General features: G+C 39.1%; 1 protein-coding gene across 1 annotated transcript in view; it reads right to left on the bottom strand.

The window, feature by feature from the left end:
* Caps2 (calcyphosine 2) overlaps positions 1-19,912 on the bottom strand; it is a 38,683-nt gene extending 18,771 nt beyond the window's left edge. Inside the window, 11 exon segments of the mRNA XM_036169952.1 lie at positions 299-392; positions 479-574; positions 1,270-1,344; positions 4,488-4,607; positions 6,684-6,751; positions 11,676-11,798; positions 13,126-13,299; positions 15,283-15,408; positions 15,497-15,542; positions 17,961-18,010; positions 19,814-19,912. Of these exon segments, the coding sequence (XP_036025845.1) occupies positions 299-392; positions 479-574; positions 1,270-1,344; positions 4,488-4,607; positions 6,684-6,751; positions 11,676-11,798; positions 13,126-13,299; positions 15,283-15,408; positions 15,497-15,542; positions 17,961-18,010; positions 19,814-19,912 (1,071 nt within the window).
* Between the last annotated feature and the right edge of the window lie 488 nt (positions 19,913-20,400).

The following is a 20,400-nucleotide window of genomic DNA, read 5'->3' as shown; positions in this document are numbered from 1 at the left end:
TTACCTAGAACAGGCCCTCTACAGAGAGCTTCAAGAATACCCAGAGACAAGCTCTCTTGGCAACAGTCTCCATTAAGAAACAATGTGAGGATGTTTATGGAAAATAAATACTATGCTTAAGATTATGACTGGGATCAATCTGGGAGGCAGAATCTTCGTGGGAAGCATCAACCATTCACCATTTATACAAATGTCTCTGCTCAGGGAAAATAAACTGGACCAGCACCCTCGCTCCACACCAGAGAGACGCACATAGTACAACACAAGGCGCTAAGTGCCAGCACACACACGAACTTACAGTGTAGAAGTCACCAAGCCGATATTGTTTTCCCTGTCTTCGTCCACACTGATGACTATAAATGCCTTTTTTAACAAAAGGAAGCACATTTGTTCTAGAAGTTAAGCAACAACAAAATGAAGTCATCCGATTCCTCTGGGGAGCAATTCTCTAGCACTCCTACAAGGGTTCAGAGCATACCTGTTTTTCCCGAACTTTCGATACTCATACACGGTTAGGGACTGGTCATGGATAAAGAAAAACCCAATCAGTTCTCTGCAGGCATCGCGTCCATTCCTAGAAAAAAACAATGTCAATGATTTTAAAATATGGTGATTTTTAAATTAGATAATAAACTAATATCATACATCACAAGTGGCAATAATGTAAGTCCCTTGAATGTGTGGCAGTGAGTAAGGGTCACACAGGTTTATGGGAAATATCCTACAGCTTGCAGAAAGCCCCATTTGAGTTAGATTTGGATAAAGAAAAAGACATAAGCTTAACAGTGGTGAGTGTCCAGCTCTGTCCCAATGCAGGATGCTAATGGCAGACACTTAAGATAAGGCAGAAGGCTTTAAGAATGCTGAGTTTGCAAAATTTGCAAGATTGAAGTAAAAAAATTAAAAGCCATCTTCCCCGTCATTGGCCCTATCAGTAATCTGCTAACTCAAACTATTAAAACTAAATTAACCATTCGATATAAAAATGAACTTCAAAATGGTTTAGAAATGTCTATTAGTAATACACTTGTTTACCCAATCTTTTCAAAAAAACTTAAGATCAATTTTTAAATACTCTTATTTAAAATACTTACCATATAGTGTCTTATTATATATAGCAATAATAGGTAGTGCTTAAAATTATATAACCAAAAAATTCACATTTTTTTCAATATTAGTATAAATTTATCTAACCTTGACATTTCTATGAAAGAAGAGAATATATTACTATAATCACAGAAGTAAAAATATTAATAAAGTGGCAGTTACCTTGATAAGACCCTTCCATCAAATTCTACTTTCTGAGAAAGGTCACTCTCTGTTAACGTGGAGGTGGTTCTTACCCTGTCAAGACACATTTTGTAAGTCATTGTTTTAGAGCAATTGCAATTGATACAAATGACAAGGGTACCAAAGGGCTATGGCAATATTTTGAAATGGCACAGATTAAAAATGAAAATTCAAAAATGTGATTCTCTAAAGACACAAAAGACATAGTGCCCCAAGCCACTGTCGTTCCCTTCTATCCCCTTTCTCTTCCTTTGCTGTTACACCCTTACTAGACAGTCTATGCTGGCTTGGCATGTGCTGTAGCTGCAGACCAAGCCTACACACCAGCTCGAGCCGTTTCTAACCCTGTTCTAGTGTCTTCCTCCCAGCATAGAGCTTGGTTTCTTATGGCCTGCAATTATGACCGACTAAAGCGGTTTTGCCAATAAACTCACAGGAAAGCTTCTTGTCCTTAGGAGATGGGAGGATGGGCAGAGGTTCCTGCAAATGAACACTAAGGGGAGTGAGTTCATGTATGTCATGTATGATGACAGAGGCCGCTACAGCCCAGAGCTGCAGCACCACTGAGACCATAAGACCAAAAACAACATGTGCCTCCTTCCAAGCAGCTCAGTGACTACACAGGGAGACAAATCCTGACACACTGAGCCCTTTCCATCAGATTTTCGGTAACAGGCAGAAACAATGGAGGGAAAGAGTACTGGATGAATGAACCATGTCAGGATCTGGATATATCAACTATATGTCATCATACTCTATACAGAGCATTGCTGACCTTCTAAAGGCTCCTAGCCCTAAAAGTCTTTAAAGTAGGAAGAGAAACTCAAATGTGCACCCTTTCATACCCTATACTTAATGGTGTCCTTTATCTTAAGAGATGAGAGTCAATGATGTGCCCTAATTTTCTGAAATTCTAATCTAATTTTCTGAAATTCACTGCAGGAATAGCGAAATAGCAATGTATGATAGTAGGAATATGGGCAGCAGTCATTGGAAACAGGCAAAGCTTTGCCTCTGTGGTGTCTAGGTCCCACAGAATGGAAGCTGGAGATAGGAACCAACAGCCTGCTAACCCAGCGAGAGTTTGGGAAGACAGGGAGGAGCCCTGCAGGCTGCATTATTATCTTAATGCAGTGTAAGCCATTGGAACTAATGAAGTCATCCATCGTTCACTATGTTCCTTGAACGACTTTAAATGCTGGGAAAACAGCCGCAGCAATACCGGCTACCATTTATTGAGGCCTTTGTAGACACTAGCCACTAGTGAGTCACTTTAATATGCAGCGGTTTATTTAATGCCTGCAATAAAATTTAAGAGTAAAATACTGAGGTAAGCACTACTATCCCTGTTTAATAAATGTGTTTATCATGGAAGACAGGCTAAGTAGTTGCTTACAGCCGTGGGAGCCTGTGACAGATCTGGAAAACAAATTACTTCCTAGCAGTGAGCAAAGGTGAGGTCATCGCATCAAGGAGCCTGGAGCCATCACAAAAGAACACAAGCAAATACATATTTATACTATGAAATGCAGAGTGCCACAGGAGGTCCCAGGTGCCCAGGAAGTGGCACAAATGCTTCTCTAGGTAAGTTCTGAATCAGTTCAAAAGGAAGACTTAAGCACACTGAATACGACCTGAAGATGGCTGTTGTCACTGACAAAGTTGGTGGAAAGCACGGCCGAGGCATGCAGTGACAACAGGCTAAGTGTGCGGCACTAGGATGACACAGACTAACAGCTCCTCTTTACTGATGAAAAGCCTGTGAAACCTGATACAAGGATGAAATGGATGCATCTGCAGGAAGCTGACTCCAGAGAAAAGAGAAGACAGGGCTTGCTATACATGCGAATCCTACTGCCTCCTCCTCCTACTGCCTCCTCCTCCTCTTCCTCCTCTTCCTTCTCCTCCTCCTCTTCCTCCTCCTCCTCTTCCTCCTCTTCCTCTTCCTTCTCTTCCTCTTCCTTCTCTTCCTCTTCCTCCTCCTCCTCCTCCTCCTCCTCCTCCTCCTCCTCCTCCTCCTCCTCCTCCTTTCTCCTTATCCTTCTTCTTCTCCCCCTCCAGGGAAAACAAAAGAGTGGGAAGCCATGGATCTGAAAATCCTAATGGATAAGCACCATGGGATTTTCTGAACTGGATTGACTTTAAACAAGCTGTATGTATTTGTTATGAAGCAATACTTAGACAGGTGCAAAAAAACAGATGAGACCTGAAAAACAGGCTACAAACCATCTGTGCACTTATGACAATTTGACACACAATATAGTAAAATTAAGACTCAGGGTGGTGTTTACTCTCAAGTAGGTTCAGATTTCTTAAGAGAAGGGGCAAAGGATACTGATGATCTCAGAACAGATTGGACAATTTGTCAAACTCCACATGAGGATATCTGGATGAACAATGCGCACGTGAAAATTAATCAGCATCATTAGTCTCCAGTGAAATGCAAAATAAAAGCACCAGTACACATGCAGTAGGAGAAAGACAATGAAAAAGACAGGTAACACCAGGTGCTGGCAAAGATGTACAGCAATTACAATCAGACCACGCATCCTGCCTCCGAGATTACTACTTGACAGTATCTTGTAGAGCTGAACATGAGCATGCTAAATAGTCCAGAAAGGCTAAGTATTCCCTCAGCATAAGGGAGTATGTGTGTTTACCAGGAGGTATACACAAGCAAGTTCACAGCACTATGATTCATAAGTCACCAAGCGTGTTAAGCATCTGGGAATGGTAAGCTGTGGTTTATTCATATGATGGGATGATGGGCAGCAATGATAAAATTAAAAAAAAAAAAAAAACAACTACAAAGGACAACATCCTAAAGATGATGTTGAGGAAAAGGCATCAGGCAAACTTCACTGAGAGTCTTTATAAAACATCACATTAGATTGATAACAATGATTATGAGGAAGAAGAGGAAAGTCAGATAAACAGATAGATAGTATTGGAGGAAAAACAGCTAGACACAGGGCTAGAGAGGTCAATCAGCTGTTAAGGGCATGTGACTTCCCTTCTAAATTATAAATGTAAAAACTTGGAATGCAAGGAAGGTAGAATAAAAAATTTAAGGAGACAGCACTGAGGTCTGAAATTCCAAAACTTTTATGTCTCTTCGTATGGTTTTAAAAGCATGCAAATGCATTCAGTAAAGCACAGAAATACATTCTAACAATGCATCATGAAGCTTTTCTTACTTCGTTTCATGGAGAGTTCGTCTCCTAACTCGAAGTGGCACCCTCTCTGAGTCTGGAGGGACATGAGAACTCTCTTGTTCCTCAGTGTTTAAACCTTGTTCTGGATCACTGATGACAGCCCTGAGTAGGAAGACACAAAACCTGGAGTCTGGCATGACAAAATGTGTGCTCACTTATTTCCAAGCAGTTGGAAAATGTCAGACAGACACCAGATGGCAGTTTGTCCCGTTATCACAATAAATATTTGTCATATATGAGTATACTTGGTTATTAAAACACTGTCCATGAAAGGTGAATACAGTTATTTGCATTTTCATCCAAAAAGAAAGTAAGAACACCTAGAAACTCTGAAGGGAAACAAGAGCTTCAAGACAAGAGTCTTTCTCTTAGTACTCTTTAGACAGACACTTTGCTGTTTCTGCTAACACTGGGAAGAATATTGGTAAAGAAGATTTGCTCTAGTTTTCTTCCCTGTTTCTGTAAAAGCGCTGATCAAAGGCAACTTGAGGAGGAAAAGGTTAATTTCGTCTTGCACTTTACAGTTCATGACTAAGGGGAGCCAAAGCAGGAGCTTGAAGCAGAATCCAAGAGGAAGGATGCTTACTAGTCTTCTCCCTGGCCCTGGTTGTCTACTTGACATATCTAGGAAGTAGGAACCTCCAATGAAGAATTGTTTCTATCAGACTGGCCTGTGGGCATGTCTATGAGGGTGTTTTCTTGATGGTTAATTGACGCAAGAGGACCCTAGCTCTCTGTGATTGGTGCCATCCTTAGGCGGGTGTCATGGGCTATGACTGAATCTAGGAGATGCAGAATTCGTGATGAACAAGGGCTGAGAATAATGGTTCCAAAGAGAACAGCCAAGTGCAGTGAGCAGAACGCCAAGCGGACCGGAGAACATGGCTTCAGAAGGATGCAAGGTCTCAGTGGAGACAGACACTGCTGATGGGCCAAGATGAGAACCACTTTTCTTATGAAAAGAAAGAGACATCTTACAGACAGTGACCTCACAGAACTTGCTGGCACTTAGGCAGTATATGGAAGGCCTTAAGTTCAATCTCCTGCACCAAATGCAAAAAAGGAAAAAAAAAAAAAAGAATATGCTAATCAGATGTGGATAGCCACCAAACTAAACATTTTTTTGTCACGCTATAATGTATCACTTTATGTACATTTCATACAGTTTTCTGAGGGATTTAAAAAATATTGACAACTACTTTCACAGTTCCCAACTCTACACAATTCACCCTGTTTACCACAGTGACTCTGTGGGATTTTCATTTCTAATGGAAAGATAAGATGCTCATCACCATTTGGAAACCGTAGCAACTGGCTCAGAGGTAAGTCCTGGTTTCAACAAGATATCTTACAAGTCTCCTTAAATGATAGCACATCTTTGAAAAGTAATTTTCTACAGGTGCTATGACAAAAAGCCAATATCATGTGAAAATCAATATAGGTCAGAAGGTAACTCTAAATAATTCTATGGTGCCCCAAAGCATACATCCCATTAGAAAGTAATTCTACAAATCTAATGATTAAATAAAAAATGTTGTCTTCTAATTCATATGCAATTCAAAAGTCCATTAAGTTGCCAGGAAGTAATTAAGTAGTTTAAATAAAAATATTTAATAAAGACAATAAGAATGTGTGTGTGTGTGTGTGTGTGTGTGTGTGTGTGTGTGTGTGTGTGTATGCACATGCATGCATCTGGGCCTGCATGCCTGGGAATACATGATCATGTGGATGCATATGTGGGCCCATGTGACTGGACTCCAGCGGTCAAACTCCGGTGTTACTCCTCAGGAGCCACCCTTCCTGTGTTTTGAGACAGGGTCTCACACCAGCCTGGAGCTCACCAAGTAAGCCAGGCTGGCTGACAAGCAAGGGCCAAGGACCCACCTGTCTCCTCCCCTGCATGGAAATTACAGACACTTGCTACCACGCCTGTCTTTTTCACATTGGTCCTGAGGATTTAAAGCAGGTCCTCCTGCTTCCATGGCAACTATTTCATAGACTGAACTATCTCCCCAGCATTTCTACTCATCTATTTTTTTTTTTAAAGTCACTAAAATGAAAAGAGTGTAGTGAACACTTTTTTACGAACCGGTTGACAAGCATATGGGCGCCTTGCAAGAAAAAGACATTTAGTGGTCAGTTTCAGAAGAGAGGACACTTATGAGCGACGAGCCTCACCTGGATAAGTGGTCTATCATCATTTGCTCAGCAACAGATTGCTTCTTCTTCTCTACAGCCACAGTTTCCTGAGAAGAGAAAACAAAAACAACTTTATTGTCTGCAAAGCAGAACTGTTAACACACATTATGAAATATGAATGTTTTTTTCTGATTGTTCCCATAAGTATAGGTTACTATTGTTAATGTTAAATTCTGATTAGTCAATCTTTTTCTTTTAATTTGGTTTTTCAAGAGAGGTTTTCTCTATGTAACAGACCTGGCTGTCCAACAACTTCACTTTGTAGACCAGGGTGGCCTCTAACTGATAGAGATCTGCCATCCTCTGTCTCCCAAGTGCTAGGAATAAAGGCATGTACCACTGCCCAGCTTTATTTTTTTTAAGACTTATTTATTTATGTACTTTATGTATGTGAATGCTCTATCTGTATGTACACTTGCATGCCAGAAGGCGGCACTAGATTCCATTACAGATGGTTATAAGGAATTGAACTCAGGAACCCTGGAGGGGCAGCCAGTGCTCTTAACCTCTGAGTCATCTCTCCAGCCCCATTAAATCTTAAATTACCACTCACTAAAAAAGAATGCACTAAAATTTCAGCAGACATCCTGCTCCATTTCCAACAAATTGCCTTGCATTTCACGGTCAGAACAAAGAAGGAGAACGTGGTGGCCCTTTTTCTCTATGAGCCCCCTGGTGAGACATCTTGCAAAACCCATCTCAACTTGCTGTAGGGAGATCCTCAACATGAACACACACACACACACACACACACACACACACACACACACACACACACACACACAGAGGGGCACTTTTGTCTAAACAAGTCACAGTAGAGAAGACAAACAGAACTGAAGTCATTCAGTTTTCATCACAAACCTGAATAAAGCTGCTGAGATGGTTCAGCGGGCAAAGGCACCTGCTGTCAAGCCTGATGATCTGAGTTCAATCCCTGGGACCCCCATGATCAAAGGCGGAGCTGACTCCTGTAAGTTGTCCCTGACGATCAAGGGCTCGCTGTGGCATAGGCATGCCCACATTCATACATGCTCAAATATATTAATCAATTAACATTAAAAACTCACATCTTAGAAAGAACAATCTCTGCCTTGCACATAATGAATTAATAATAATAATAATTTGTCTTGATTACTGATTGTGTTAAACTGTCTTCATAAATGCTTCCTTCTGGATACAGCATGACTGCTGTACTCATAGACCCAGGGCAGCAAGAGATACTTGCACAAGACAAGATAACCAAAATTCTGGCCCAGGTGAGGGAAGTGCTCCCCAGCCCCACTGCTTTCTGGGAAGCTACTGGTAACTGATAGCAGCTAAAAGAAGAAGAGTCATCCCTCTTTGAAGGTGTGGTCATTAGCAGGCTTATCCTGCTCCCGCTGACTGTCCCACACCCATACATATACAACACTAATCAGACTTAGTGTGTGCTCCCCCCTCTCTCTCTTCCCTCTCTCTCCCCTCTCTCTCTTCTCCCTCCTTTCTCCTCTCTCTCTCTCTCTCTCTCTCTCTCTCTCTCTCTCTCTCTCTCTCTCTCTCCCCTGTTTCCCCCCTGTCTCCCCCCTGTCTCCCCCTTTCTCCTCTCTCCTCTCTCCTCTCTCCTCTCTCCTCTCTCCTCTCTCCTCTCTCCTCTCTCTCTCTCTCTCTCTCTCTCTCTCTCTCTCTCTCTCTCTCTCACTCACACACACACACACACAAGACATTAAGTTGAGAGGTGGATATGTTGTGGGAGATAAGGGAAGAAGTTGGGAGGAACAAATAGGGGCAAATATGGTCATATTTTGTTTATGTGTATATGGAATTCTCAATGAAAAATATTAAGAATTATAAAAACTGTCTTCACATTATTTTTTTTTTACTTTCCAGCTCACCTGGAAGTATGTTTTGCTACTTATTGAGGCATGTTCTGGTGTCAGCATGTAATTCCTGTCATCTCTACTCATCACACCAATAAATAAAAATAAGTATGTTGGTTTTGTTTTAAAGAGAGGCTTTGCAACCATAGTTTTGTTTGAAGCAGACATAAAATAGTAAATAACAATATCAAAATCATAGCAGCAAAATAAAAAGTAAAGAGTCCTTAGAAACCTAAGACATGGACACAGTCACCTGCATGGCCTAAAGTTAAATTTCGCTTTTATTTGGCAGAAATTTAGGATGTAACATTCATACATCCAAATCAGCCCCAAATAGAGTTTATATCACTTCATAGCCACATTCTGTTCTGTTTTCTAAAATCACATTACAATTTTCATCTAATAATAAATTTAGAGTGGCAATTAAATAGAAATTAAATAAAGCAATGTACACTTTATGATATTGAAGGGTGGTACAAGGAGTAGACAATAACTAAAACATACTTAACGTATATACAGAAAAAAAATCCACGTTGGCCAAAACGTAGTTGTAAAACCCAAGAACAAGCAGAAGAGGGTGATTGGTAGCTATCATGGAAAGTCTGGATTGAGCGCTAAGGTTCATGGTGGCTTAGACTTCCTGTCAAATATTGGACCCTCAACAACACTAATTTAGAGGTCTGCATGCATGACGCAGCTTAATAGCACAGGTGACCTGTCCACGCTGCAAAAAGTCTCAGAGGGGCTTGAGAAGAGGGTCATCAAAAATCACAGCTCTGTTCTCTGTATAAGTCGCCAAAAACTAGATCAAGGCACTTCCCCGGGCTTTTTTGCAATCAACAGGTATTGGTTGCAGATGCCTTGAAAGTTCACTCAGACAAATATGTCCATGGGAGGGGGTGGGCACAAAACAGATACACGGGAGTATATCATTTCTTTACAATGGCATCATCAAGTGCGCCTCGGGCTTGCGTGATGATGCCATTGTAAAGAAATGAAATCTCCTCATAGCCAGATGGTTCAGGGTTATGCCAAGTACAATATCTGTGGGACTTAGGTACTGGCAACACCCACTTCAAACACAACTTTGGGGGATAACAGTCAGCCTTATCTGGGACAGAATTTTGCCTTGTGAGTAGCTTTTGTTGTTTTTATATGATAACCTTGGTAATGCTCTTTATCCCTCTAAACATAAATACCTGAACAATAAAAGGCACAGAAAACTGCTTGTGTGGCTCATCTAAAAAAAAAAAAATCAGTCTCCCCATCCTTCTATGAAATCCACTGTGGACTGATTCTGGATGACAGCAACCAAATGTCTATATCTTGATTGTTTTTTCCCCTTAAACCACAGGTTCTCAACCTGTGGGTCATGACCACAATAGGAAGGGGGTCACACATCAGATATCCTGAATATCAGATATTTACATTACAATTCATTACAATGGGAAAATTACCATTATGAAGTAGCAACGAAAATAATTTTATGGTTGGGGTCACTACAACATGGGGAGCCGTATTAAAGGGTCGCAGCATTAGGCAGGTTGAGAACCAGTGGCTTACATCCTAACACTTACATAGCTGGGAAAGCATATTGCTTTGTTATTATTTAGGCCATCCAAACCTTTCCAAGCTTTCCAAGTTTGTGAGTTATCTTGTTGGTGTTTTATCAACCTTTGAGGAAGTCTAAGGGGTTAATCTCTTGGCAGTTAGGGAGGATCAGAGGACTTCACCTTTGAGCAACCTTCCCGCCCCCCCACACACACTTACTACAGGACACCAGAGAAGTGTGATAATTATCTATGCATTACAGGCCTGGCCTAAGTAATAGTCATCAGCTTGACTGATTTTGAAAAAAAAAAAAAGACACATAAATTTAATATTAAAAGTGTGTGTGTGTGTGTGTGTGTGTGTGTGTGTGTGTGTCCATATAAACCATCTCTGTGCAGGTCAGATGACAAACTGGGGTATTAGTCTCCAGAGTCCATCTACCTTTTTATGTTTTTTTTTTTTTTTTTTGACAGAGTCTCTCATTGGCCTGGAGCTCACCAATCAGGCTAGACCAGTGGTTTTCAACCTTCCTAATGCTGAGATCTTTAATGCAGCCCCTCATGTTGTCATGACTCCCCCCACACTCTAAAATTATTTTCATTGCTACTTCATAACTGTAATTTTGCTACTGTTATGATTCATAATGCAAATTTTGAAGATCAAGGTCTGCCAAGGGGGTCATGAGCACAGGTTGAGAAGCGCTGGGCTAGACAGCTGGGCCACTGTGCCCCAGGATCAGCATAGCTCTACTCCTAACATTAGGACTTCAAGTGCGTACACTCAGCTTTGGTCATGTGGGTTCTAAGCATCAAACTCAAGGCCTTGTGATCTCAAGGCAAATACTTCCTAACTGAACCATCCCTCTGGCCCAAAAGTCTACAGTCTTCATTTTTCTTTTTCTTTTTTTTTTTTTTTTTTTTTGAAACAGGGTTTCTCTGTGTAGCTTTGGAGCCTGTCTGGGGACTGGCTCTGTAGAGCAGGCTGGCCTCAAACTCACAGAGATCCACCTGTCTCTGCCTCCCAAGTGCTGGGATTAAAGGCGTGCGCCACCACCCAGCTACAGTCTTCATTTTATCTAAAGAAAACTTACTTGACTCCTGGATTATTCCATAACTGGCCTAAATGTCTATAATATTTATAGCTCATGAGTTGTATACATGTGTGCATAAATATATACATATACATGGGTTTTGAGGGAGAAAAGTAAAAGGAGAAATGTTGTAATTAAAACATAATCTTAAAAATAAACCAAAATATTAGGCTTATTTTTGTGACAAGAAACTGGTATCAAATTCAAAGCATACTAACATAATGGCCAATAAATATTTTGAGCAGAGTAAACTAAATTTTCACAAACTCAATCATTCAAAACAAATTTTGCTCAGAAAATATACCTAACACAAGTAAGTTGTTTATAAAAAGCAAGGACTCAATTTACATATCAATGAGTAGTTAACCTAGTCCAAATTCACTGTTATAATTCTTTACTCAATTATAACTGTAAAATCTTGGAGTGTAAGTACCTTAATGACTTATCAAATAAACAAAACTGCTGATGGCTTACCGCATCGGATTTCCTTGCACTGTTCCTTATACGGTAAGGGCTATCTGCAAAACCTTGCTGTAGGAGGGCTTTCCTATCCAAAGTCATAAGGTCGTCCACACTGGCTTCTTCAGCCTGATCACACTACACAATGAAAGCCATAAACAAACCATCAGGCACATATTCACAACACCTGCTTTTAACAAAACCAGAGAAGAGATAACCAGGAACTAGACCAAAGGCTGTGTGAGAATTAAGAGTACAAGCCTGTCTTGGGATGCAGTTCAGCTAGATGACCTTTCTGAGACTCATTTTAGTCATAATTGGGAATAACTGTGGATATTATATCAAAAATGGTATGTGAGATGATAAATGCTTCATGCTTACAAAGTACCTGATATACAGTAAACATTAAGGAAAAGACAGAAATGGCCATAATTACCATTGTACACATTGAGTCCTTAACATTTTCATAAGCCTGTGGCAAAAAGAGGAAGTCCTGTGTGGTATGAAGTCCTGAGGGGATGTGTGTTGTTGACATGGGCACAGTCATGTTAAGGACCAATGCCTCAGCCCCGTGGGAGGTCTCAAAGCCTTCCCCAGGCTAGGCTCAGGGAAATGGCAACGCCTTCCCTCCTGGTCCAAGTGCCAATATCCATTAGGTGATCAGAAAATGTCCATCATAGCTTTCCCCTTCCAGACATTTTCAGCCTGAGGACTGTCCCCTGCAGAGATGGCTCTGATGGTTAGCCAAACCTGCCTCCTCATTCAGCAGCTTAGGATAACCCTAGCTCCTTGTTTATCGGGATGAATAACTCCACCTCCCTGTTCAACTCTACATGATAAACAGGCTGAGCTTCTGGGGTGATGTGGGTTTTCCACTGAGAGCCCAGTCTACCCAATCCCAGTTTTTCTGTGTCCATGAGATTTTCCTTCCTTCATTCCCTCACTGCCAAAGTCAGGTCAATCCTTGGAGCCACAAGGAGCAAGGCTATTCTCCATAAAGGTATATTCAAAAGTACTAAGGTAGTCTTTGGGATTTCAAAAAGATAAACACCAAAACTTTCTAAAAATGGGAGATATGTAACTGCATATATATATATATATATATATATATATATATATATATATATATATATATATATATATATATATGCAACTAGTCAAGAACCTGATGGACTTCAGGACTCTCTCCTCCAAGATTTCTCTTCACTATCCATCTTCCTTGGAAGGTCACACATATAAGAGTATAAGAATGAAGTTTTCTGTGTGAAAGATACTAACAATAGAGCTTTGGGTTTGTTGTGAAGATTAGCCTAGTTGATATATGTAAATTACTTCAAATACCCCTGGCTTATGGAAATAAAGGTTCAATATTAAGCTTTCTAAATTAACAGCAGAAATGGCATTTCTAAGACACAGGCATTGTTCACTTTAAATTTCATTCATACTTTACAAAGGCTCATGTTACCTTTTCATTCACCTTGAGTCTTGATGTGTCTGGTATGCGAGTGGTTTTTGACTTTTCTGCAGTCCTCTGAAGGTACTGTTTATAACCTTCTTTCATGTCAGTTGCATATTGCTGATATTTTAGCTTGTACTTGCCTGTTGGTGCTGGCAAATCCTCAGGTATTGTGTCCTGTTCCTAGAGGCAAAACAAAGTCTGCTGTCCATGAGAAAAGTATTCTGTTCCTAATATTTTTATTGATTATTGGGGAATTTCACTTCATAAACAAACCTGGAACACACTCACTTCCCAGTCCTCCCAGGCCCTCCCCACAACCCTTGTGACACACATCCCCCAAGGGGAGAATAATAATAATAAGCCCAATTTGTGTTGCTCATATATTCACTGGTACAGGGTCAAACTCCCAGTGAACAGCCTCTTAAAGAAAACTGAGTACCTCCCCATCTGCACCCCTACCAGAAGTTATTAATTATGGAGAGCTACATTTCAGCATCCTTACCACAGTTTTTCAGAGTTCTCTTTGATGGCCAGAAAAGGGCTTTTGTTTTTTTTTTAACTTTTTGGTTTTTGGGGGGTTGTTTGTTTGTATGGTTGGTTGGTTGGTTTTTTTTGTTGTTGTTTTTCCCCAGACAGGGTTTCTCTGTATAGACCTGGCTGTTCTGGAATTCAAGCTGTAGACCAGGCTGGCCTTGAATTCACAAAGATCTGTCTGCTTCTTCCTCCCAAGGGCTGAGATTAAAGGCATGAGCCAGTATCACCCAGGCAGAAAAGTGTGGTGGGTATTGTGTTCCCTGAAATACTGTGTGTTCCCTGAAATAAACATATCTGGGGTCAGAGAACAGACAGCCACTAGAACAAAGCCAAAAATGGTGGCTAGAAAATGGGAAGAGTAAGCCATAACAGAAGTTGGGCAGTGGTGGTACACGCCTTTAATCCCAGCACTTGGAAGGCAGAGCTAGCTGGATCTCTGAGTTCAAGGCCACTTTAGAAACATCTAAGCATGGTGGTCCATGCCTTTAATCCTAGAAACCCAACCTTTAATCCCAGGGAGTGGGGGCAGAAAGAGAAAGGTATATAAGGCGTGAGGACCAGGAACTAGTAAAGTAAAGCATGTAGTTAGTTAAGCATTTGGCTGGTTAAGCGTTCAGGCTTTGGAGCAACACAGTTCAGCTGAGATTCATGTGGAGGAGGACTCAGAAGCTTCCAGCCTGAGGAAAAAGGATCACCTGAGGAACTGGCAAGGTGAGGTAGCTGTGGCTTGTTCTGTGTCTCTGATCTTCCAGCATTCACCCCAATAACTGGCCTCAGGTTTGATTTTATTAATAAGAACTTTTAAGTTTCCTACTACAGAAACTTTTCTTATTATTTTTTAATAGTAATTTTCTTGTTGACATTGCCAGGCTCACCATTTACTTAAGTTTTTTCTTAGGTATTTTATGTAGGTTTTTTTAAATTTTCTGATCAAAGCTGTCCTAGGAATTAGAAACTAACAACACTAAGAAGCACTGGTCGCCATTTCTAGAGTAGTACCATATTTTACCCCCCTAGTATTTTGTGGTTGGTTGCTTGTCAAATTTCCATTGTAACAAGAGATAATAGATAGAGTCAGTGAACATTCACTCAGTCTTAGACAAGCGCAGGTACTGATATATATATATATATATATATCTCAACCCAACTCTTACAGAGTTTTGAGGAGGTCAAAGTATAACAAAAAAAAAAAAAAAAAAAGACTGAGGTCACATTTAGAGTAACAGCCATTGAAACATACAGACTAAGGTGGTATTATTTATTACTATTATTATTGATGAAGTAAAATTATTTTCCAACTCCATCATATTCTAGGAGCTTAAAATCTGAACTAATTTCTAAGAAATCAATGTTCTGTCATTCAAATAATAAGATATGATCTCATTTCTTACATTTTTTTAATTCCTGTCACCCATATTTAGATACACCTGCAATTTCCCAACTTTACAGTAACTACTTAAGATGTCATTCCCATATTTAAAAACTATCAGTATTAAAAACTATAAGTAACATTCTTGGAAATTTTTATATGCAAACTATGTAAACCAAGCAGAGCATAGACCAACGGGCAAAGAGTTTAAGCCGAGGACAGCCCTAGTAATGGGTAGGAACAGTGAAACACATACTGACCACTTCGTTTAGATGATGTTGAGTATATGGTCTTTGACATGGCATAACCCAACCCAGAGCAGAAGGTAACTGTGGCGGCTTGAGATGAACATGCACTGTACTACATGGTGCTTGTGAAAAATTATCCTGAAACAATAAAATGGCATGATAGTGCACCCTCATGGGTGCTACTGTGGTCAAATGTTTATTACAGTAAACAGAAAGTTAGACTTACCTCCTCATCAGAGTCAACAAGGCTTCCCAAATCAAGTGGCGGGACCCTAAAAGAAATAATCTATACAGCTCATAAAATTTAAAGTGAGTCTGTAATAACAGAAAACGCATTATCAAATACATTGTCTACACAGAGTCACAATTAAGCTAGTGGTGAGTTGGCAACTACGGCATGGCAGGAAGTGTTGTCGTTTTTTGGATAAATGTTTATTCAGTACCTTTTCAAACTGATGATTAAATACAATCATTACTAATAAAATATAATAATAAAATGTACAAATTTATAACTAAATAAATTATATTCAGAACAAGGGTGGGGATAAGGAGGTGCCTCAATGACCAAAGCATTTTCCAGGCAGAACAGTAGTTCAGATCCCCTGAACCCACATGAAAGCTAGGCAGGTGTGGCAGCTGCTTGTCAGCAGCCCTCAGGAGAATGAGAAGGGTTCCCCAAAGCACAGATGCACAACACACACATCTACAGACACACGGGAAAAGAATGAAGGCAGTAAGTGCTCCAAATCCACTGTTCTAATGGTTTTCCTGCTCTACTGTACATGCCCAAGGGTAACTTGTGTTCTGCTGAGGTGAGGATATAACAGGTTAATAAGATCTGTATCTGTGTCATAATATAACTGCACATGTCCCATCCCAATTCTGTTCCCCTGAAGCCAGCATTGGATTGTTTCCAAGGAAATCAGCACATACAATGAATCAAGAATTGATTTACTATTTTGTTGACTTCTGAGACTTAAAAAGTGGAGGGAGAAATATTCATAATGCAAATCAAATGAAATACACCGTATATGTAGCTGTCAAGTAGTGGAGAGCTGTCTTAGTTAGGGTTCCTATTGCTGCAGTGAAACACCAGGACCAAAGAGCAAGTTGGGGAGGAAAAAGTTTATTTGGCTTACACTTCAGCATCGCTGTTCATCACTGAAGGAAGTCAGGACAGGAACTCAAACAGGGCAGGATCCTGGAGGCAGGAGCTGATGCAGGGGGTGTTGCTTACTGGCTTGTTTCCTATGGTTTTCTCAGGCCACCTTCTTATAGAATCCAGGACCAGCAGCCCAGGGATGGCTCCACCCACCATGGGCTTGGCCCTTCCCCATTGATTAATAATAATAATAATAATAATAATAATAATAATAATAATAATGCCTTACAGCTGGATCTCATGAAGGCATTTCCTCAACTGAGGCTCCTTCCTCTGATGAGTCTAGCTTGTGTCAAGTTGACACACAAAACCAGCCAGGGCAGTGGCACAAAAGAATATTCAGTAATATCATTTTAAGCATTCAAAATTGGTTTCACCAAGAAACCACTCATAATATTTTGTAGCAAATAGAAATATCAACCAACATTCAGCTTGCAACTGGTTCATCACTATAGCTATAGGCTGATTACAGCTATTCAGGGAAAAGCAAGGCATTCTATGGGTACAAATTGGCTAAAGGGACTTTATAATAGTTTGACTATTTTATTAGCTGTATAAATTTATTGCTATATATAATTCACTTAACAAAAGCTTTGATTAACTTAACATATGCTTACTTTTTATAATGAGCAAATAAAAATGTATAGTAAATACTTAATAAATTTTCACAACTGTAAAACATATATTAGCACACAACTGGAACACCATTTGCTACACTCTCTTTGACACACCCCCTGCTATATTATCTATATTGTGTGTTCAGTGTGTAAGCATAACTTTTTACTTAAACATAACTTAAATTTCACATTTAGCTTAAGATAAAGATATCTATCATGTAGAAACAGATGAAATGATTGACTTTGCTTATTTTTAGTCTATAAAAAGTATTAATGTGGTGTGAGTCGACCTAACAAATTACATATCTTGTAATCTAAACTATATGAAAAGTACACTTCAACATATTTAATACTTTACAAATAATGTATGACATTCTAAATAAAAAAATAAAGCTTTAATAATATCAGTAACATTCTCATATGCTTCAGCATAACAGTTTTAAACACAGGTAAAGTTACTATTCTATGACATTTAACTATGTCAATCACAAAATGAAGAATGTCATAAATATGCATTTAATATGTGCATTTAGAGTAGGTATACTTACTCTGATTTTATACATGTATCAAAATACCCTACAGAATTCCTAAACTCATACAGTTTTGTGATGTTATGTATCATTTTAAATTAAACTTGAATTTTAAAAGGACAAAATGAATTTTCTAAGAAAGAATTTATTTTTTCAGGAAATGTGAGAACAGTATTAAATAAGAAAAACAGAATATTATCCATATCCCTATTATCCTATTAAAAGAAGTTTTTCAATTCTGGAATGATAATATTCAGGCTTTCTCTATGTAGGTGTTTCTGCAGTTCACAATAAAATTTATACGTATATAGTTTTTAACTACTCAAACTATCATAAACATGTGCCAGTTCAGCAATAAAAATGTGAAGAAATGTAGCTCACACAGGTAGGCATGGATGCTGGATTGCCCATGATCTGGAAGTCCATCCTTGCTTTAATTGAGAGAGAGAGAAAGAGAGAGAGAGAGAGAGAGAGAGAGGAATCAGTGTGCATTATACATTAAAAGTATACATGCATTAAGTCATGACTGGATGCGATTCAAGACAATTTTTTTTTTTAAAAACACCATAGAAAATGTGCCTCCCAAGACTCTCCTCATTGTATTTAAGATACGGAGAAAATGATAACGCAGATAATGGCCACCTTCCCAAGACTATGTCAGCTCTGAAAGATATGCCCTCAAGCAAGACTAGAGCAGGCAGGAAGACTGTAACAGCCAGAGGACTGGGATGTTCCCTGTTAGGTATATACATGACAGGAAAGTTGTACCCATGGACCCTCAATGGCATGGTTGTTTAACCAAGACCTGAAAAATAAAAACACCAGTTGACATGCCATTGTGGATGGAGGAAATCTTTCAAGGCCCCACTCCTACACAAAGAGCTACAGGCAATAAATAGCTGCTGAGACAGAGAGAGAGAGATCCCTCTTCTCCAGGGAAAAGCCTTGATGAGTTAACTGATCCCAAGTAGTTAGCCCTAAATACGTATACATATGAACACCACTAAAGGGACTCAGCAGGTTCTATTTATAAATTATATATATATATATATATATGTATTATAATAAAGAGTAAGCGGCCATGTAGAAAGGAGTTTGGGGAGCGTGAAAGAAGGAAGGAAGTGAGGGAGTAGAAAATCATAAATCATATAAATATAGTACTAATATATGAAATTATCAATAAACAAATCAAATCACTACTAAATATGAAAGAGAGAAAGAGAGAGAAATTGCATTTAGTTGCTCCATGAAGAGAGTTGAGAAGAAGTTTCCTCACAATACAAATCCAGATGCTCTTCCTACACTAATGTAAAAGCATAAGGTGTGCTGTGCAAACATTTTAATTTGGGTTTAAATACAAAAATAGCAAGGGAGCGACTGCTATATGACCCATAGCTCTGTGGCTTGACGCTGTAGCCATGACTAGTGCCATTAACTTCTTCACCATTTTGCCTTTCAGAATTCTGAACACTCAGAGTGAGTGAAGGTGTCATTCTCAATGAATCGTTTTGTGGCAGCCTACACCTTCCTGCTTTAAATGTCTACGGCTTTCCTTTAAATATTTTTCTTAGTTGAATTTAATACTGTGAGAATATGACTCTCTTCTGTAAGACTAGAGGAGCTAATTCTTCATTTCATTTATGGTTGGGTCTTTAGTACCTAACATTATGCTAAGCAAGTTATGAGCACAAAATAAATAAAATTCAAGCGATTCAAGTCACTGAAATTCCATTTAAAATAAACAGTATACAATTTAGAAAAAGTTCAGTTTATGAGCTCTTAAATCTTCTTTTGTACATAAGTTACACTATATCTTATATGAACACTAATACTTTCAGAGTATTTAATATATAAAATGGTTATAAGATGTGTGATTAAATATGCAGTTTAAAATGATGTACCATCCACTAGCATGTAATGGGGCAACATTGTAAAGAAAATAGTTATTTTCTTCTTTCTTTATATTTTCTTCTTTCTCTTATATTTTCTGTAAACACATGGGGATTTTGAAATAACAATGATAAAGCAATAATCTTAAAAATTTTGAAACTAAATCAATCAATGGCAAATTTTAAAATAATGATTATCTTCAATTTTGATAGCCCCAGACTTTCAAATCTAGGAAATGCTGATCCTAAATATTTGTGGGTGTGAACAATCATAACAAGAGGAAAGTTCAGTGGAAGCAACTGAAAGAATCGTGCTATAAGAGGAAAATTCCAGTGCTCACATACTTGTAGTGAATTCTTTCGTCGAGAAAACAGGCGAGGCTGGCTCCTAGATGCGGCCACTCCTTTAACCTCTAAATCCATTCAAATGTATGTATTTCTCATGCAATATGCTATACTTTAAAAAAAAATAAAATAAATGCAAAATGGTCATTTTTATTCTAATTTTAAATGACCCATACACAGTCTTTTTCCATAGAAAGAAATTGTGTTGAAAGGTTATGGCTAATAATAAATCTTTAATAATTTTATAAACTGAAATCAAGTTTGGGTGATGCAAATACATCACGCTTCATGAAAGTCTGCAGGATGGATGCCCAAGGAGGTCCATACCTTAATCTCTACACTCTGTGAACATGTCTCTTTCACCACAAAAGAGATACTTCAGGTGGAGTTAAACTTAAATTTTGATATGGGGAAATTGACTCTCTTGGGTTCACTGGCTCCACACGGGTTTTTAGAAGAGAAGATGCAGGAGGAACTGGGTGAGACAGAGAAGGTCGGAAGATGGAATCACAAGTCCGAGAGGAATACAGATGCTATGCATCTGCCACCAAAGATGGAGACGATGCTGAATGCCTTCTAGAATGGAC

This window comes from Onychomys torridus, chromosome 20, assembly GCF_903995425.1.
Source record: "Onychomys torridus chromosome 20, mOncTor1.1, whole genome shotgun sequence".
Classification (NCBI taxonomy): domain Eukaryota; kingdom Metazoa; phylum Chordata; class Mammalia; order Rodentia; family Cricetidae; genus Onychomys; species Onychomys torridus.
This window is presented reverse-complemented; position numbering and strand designations above follow the sequence as displayed.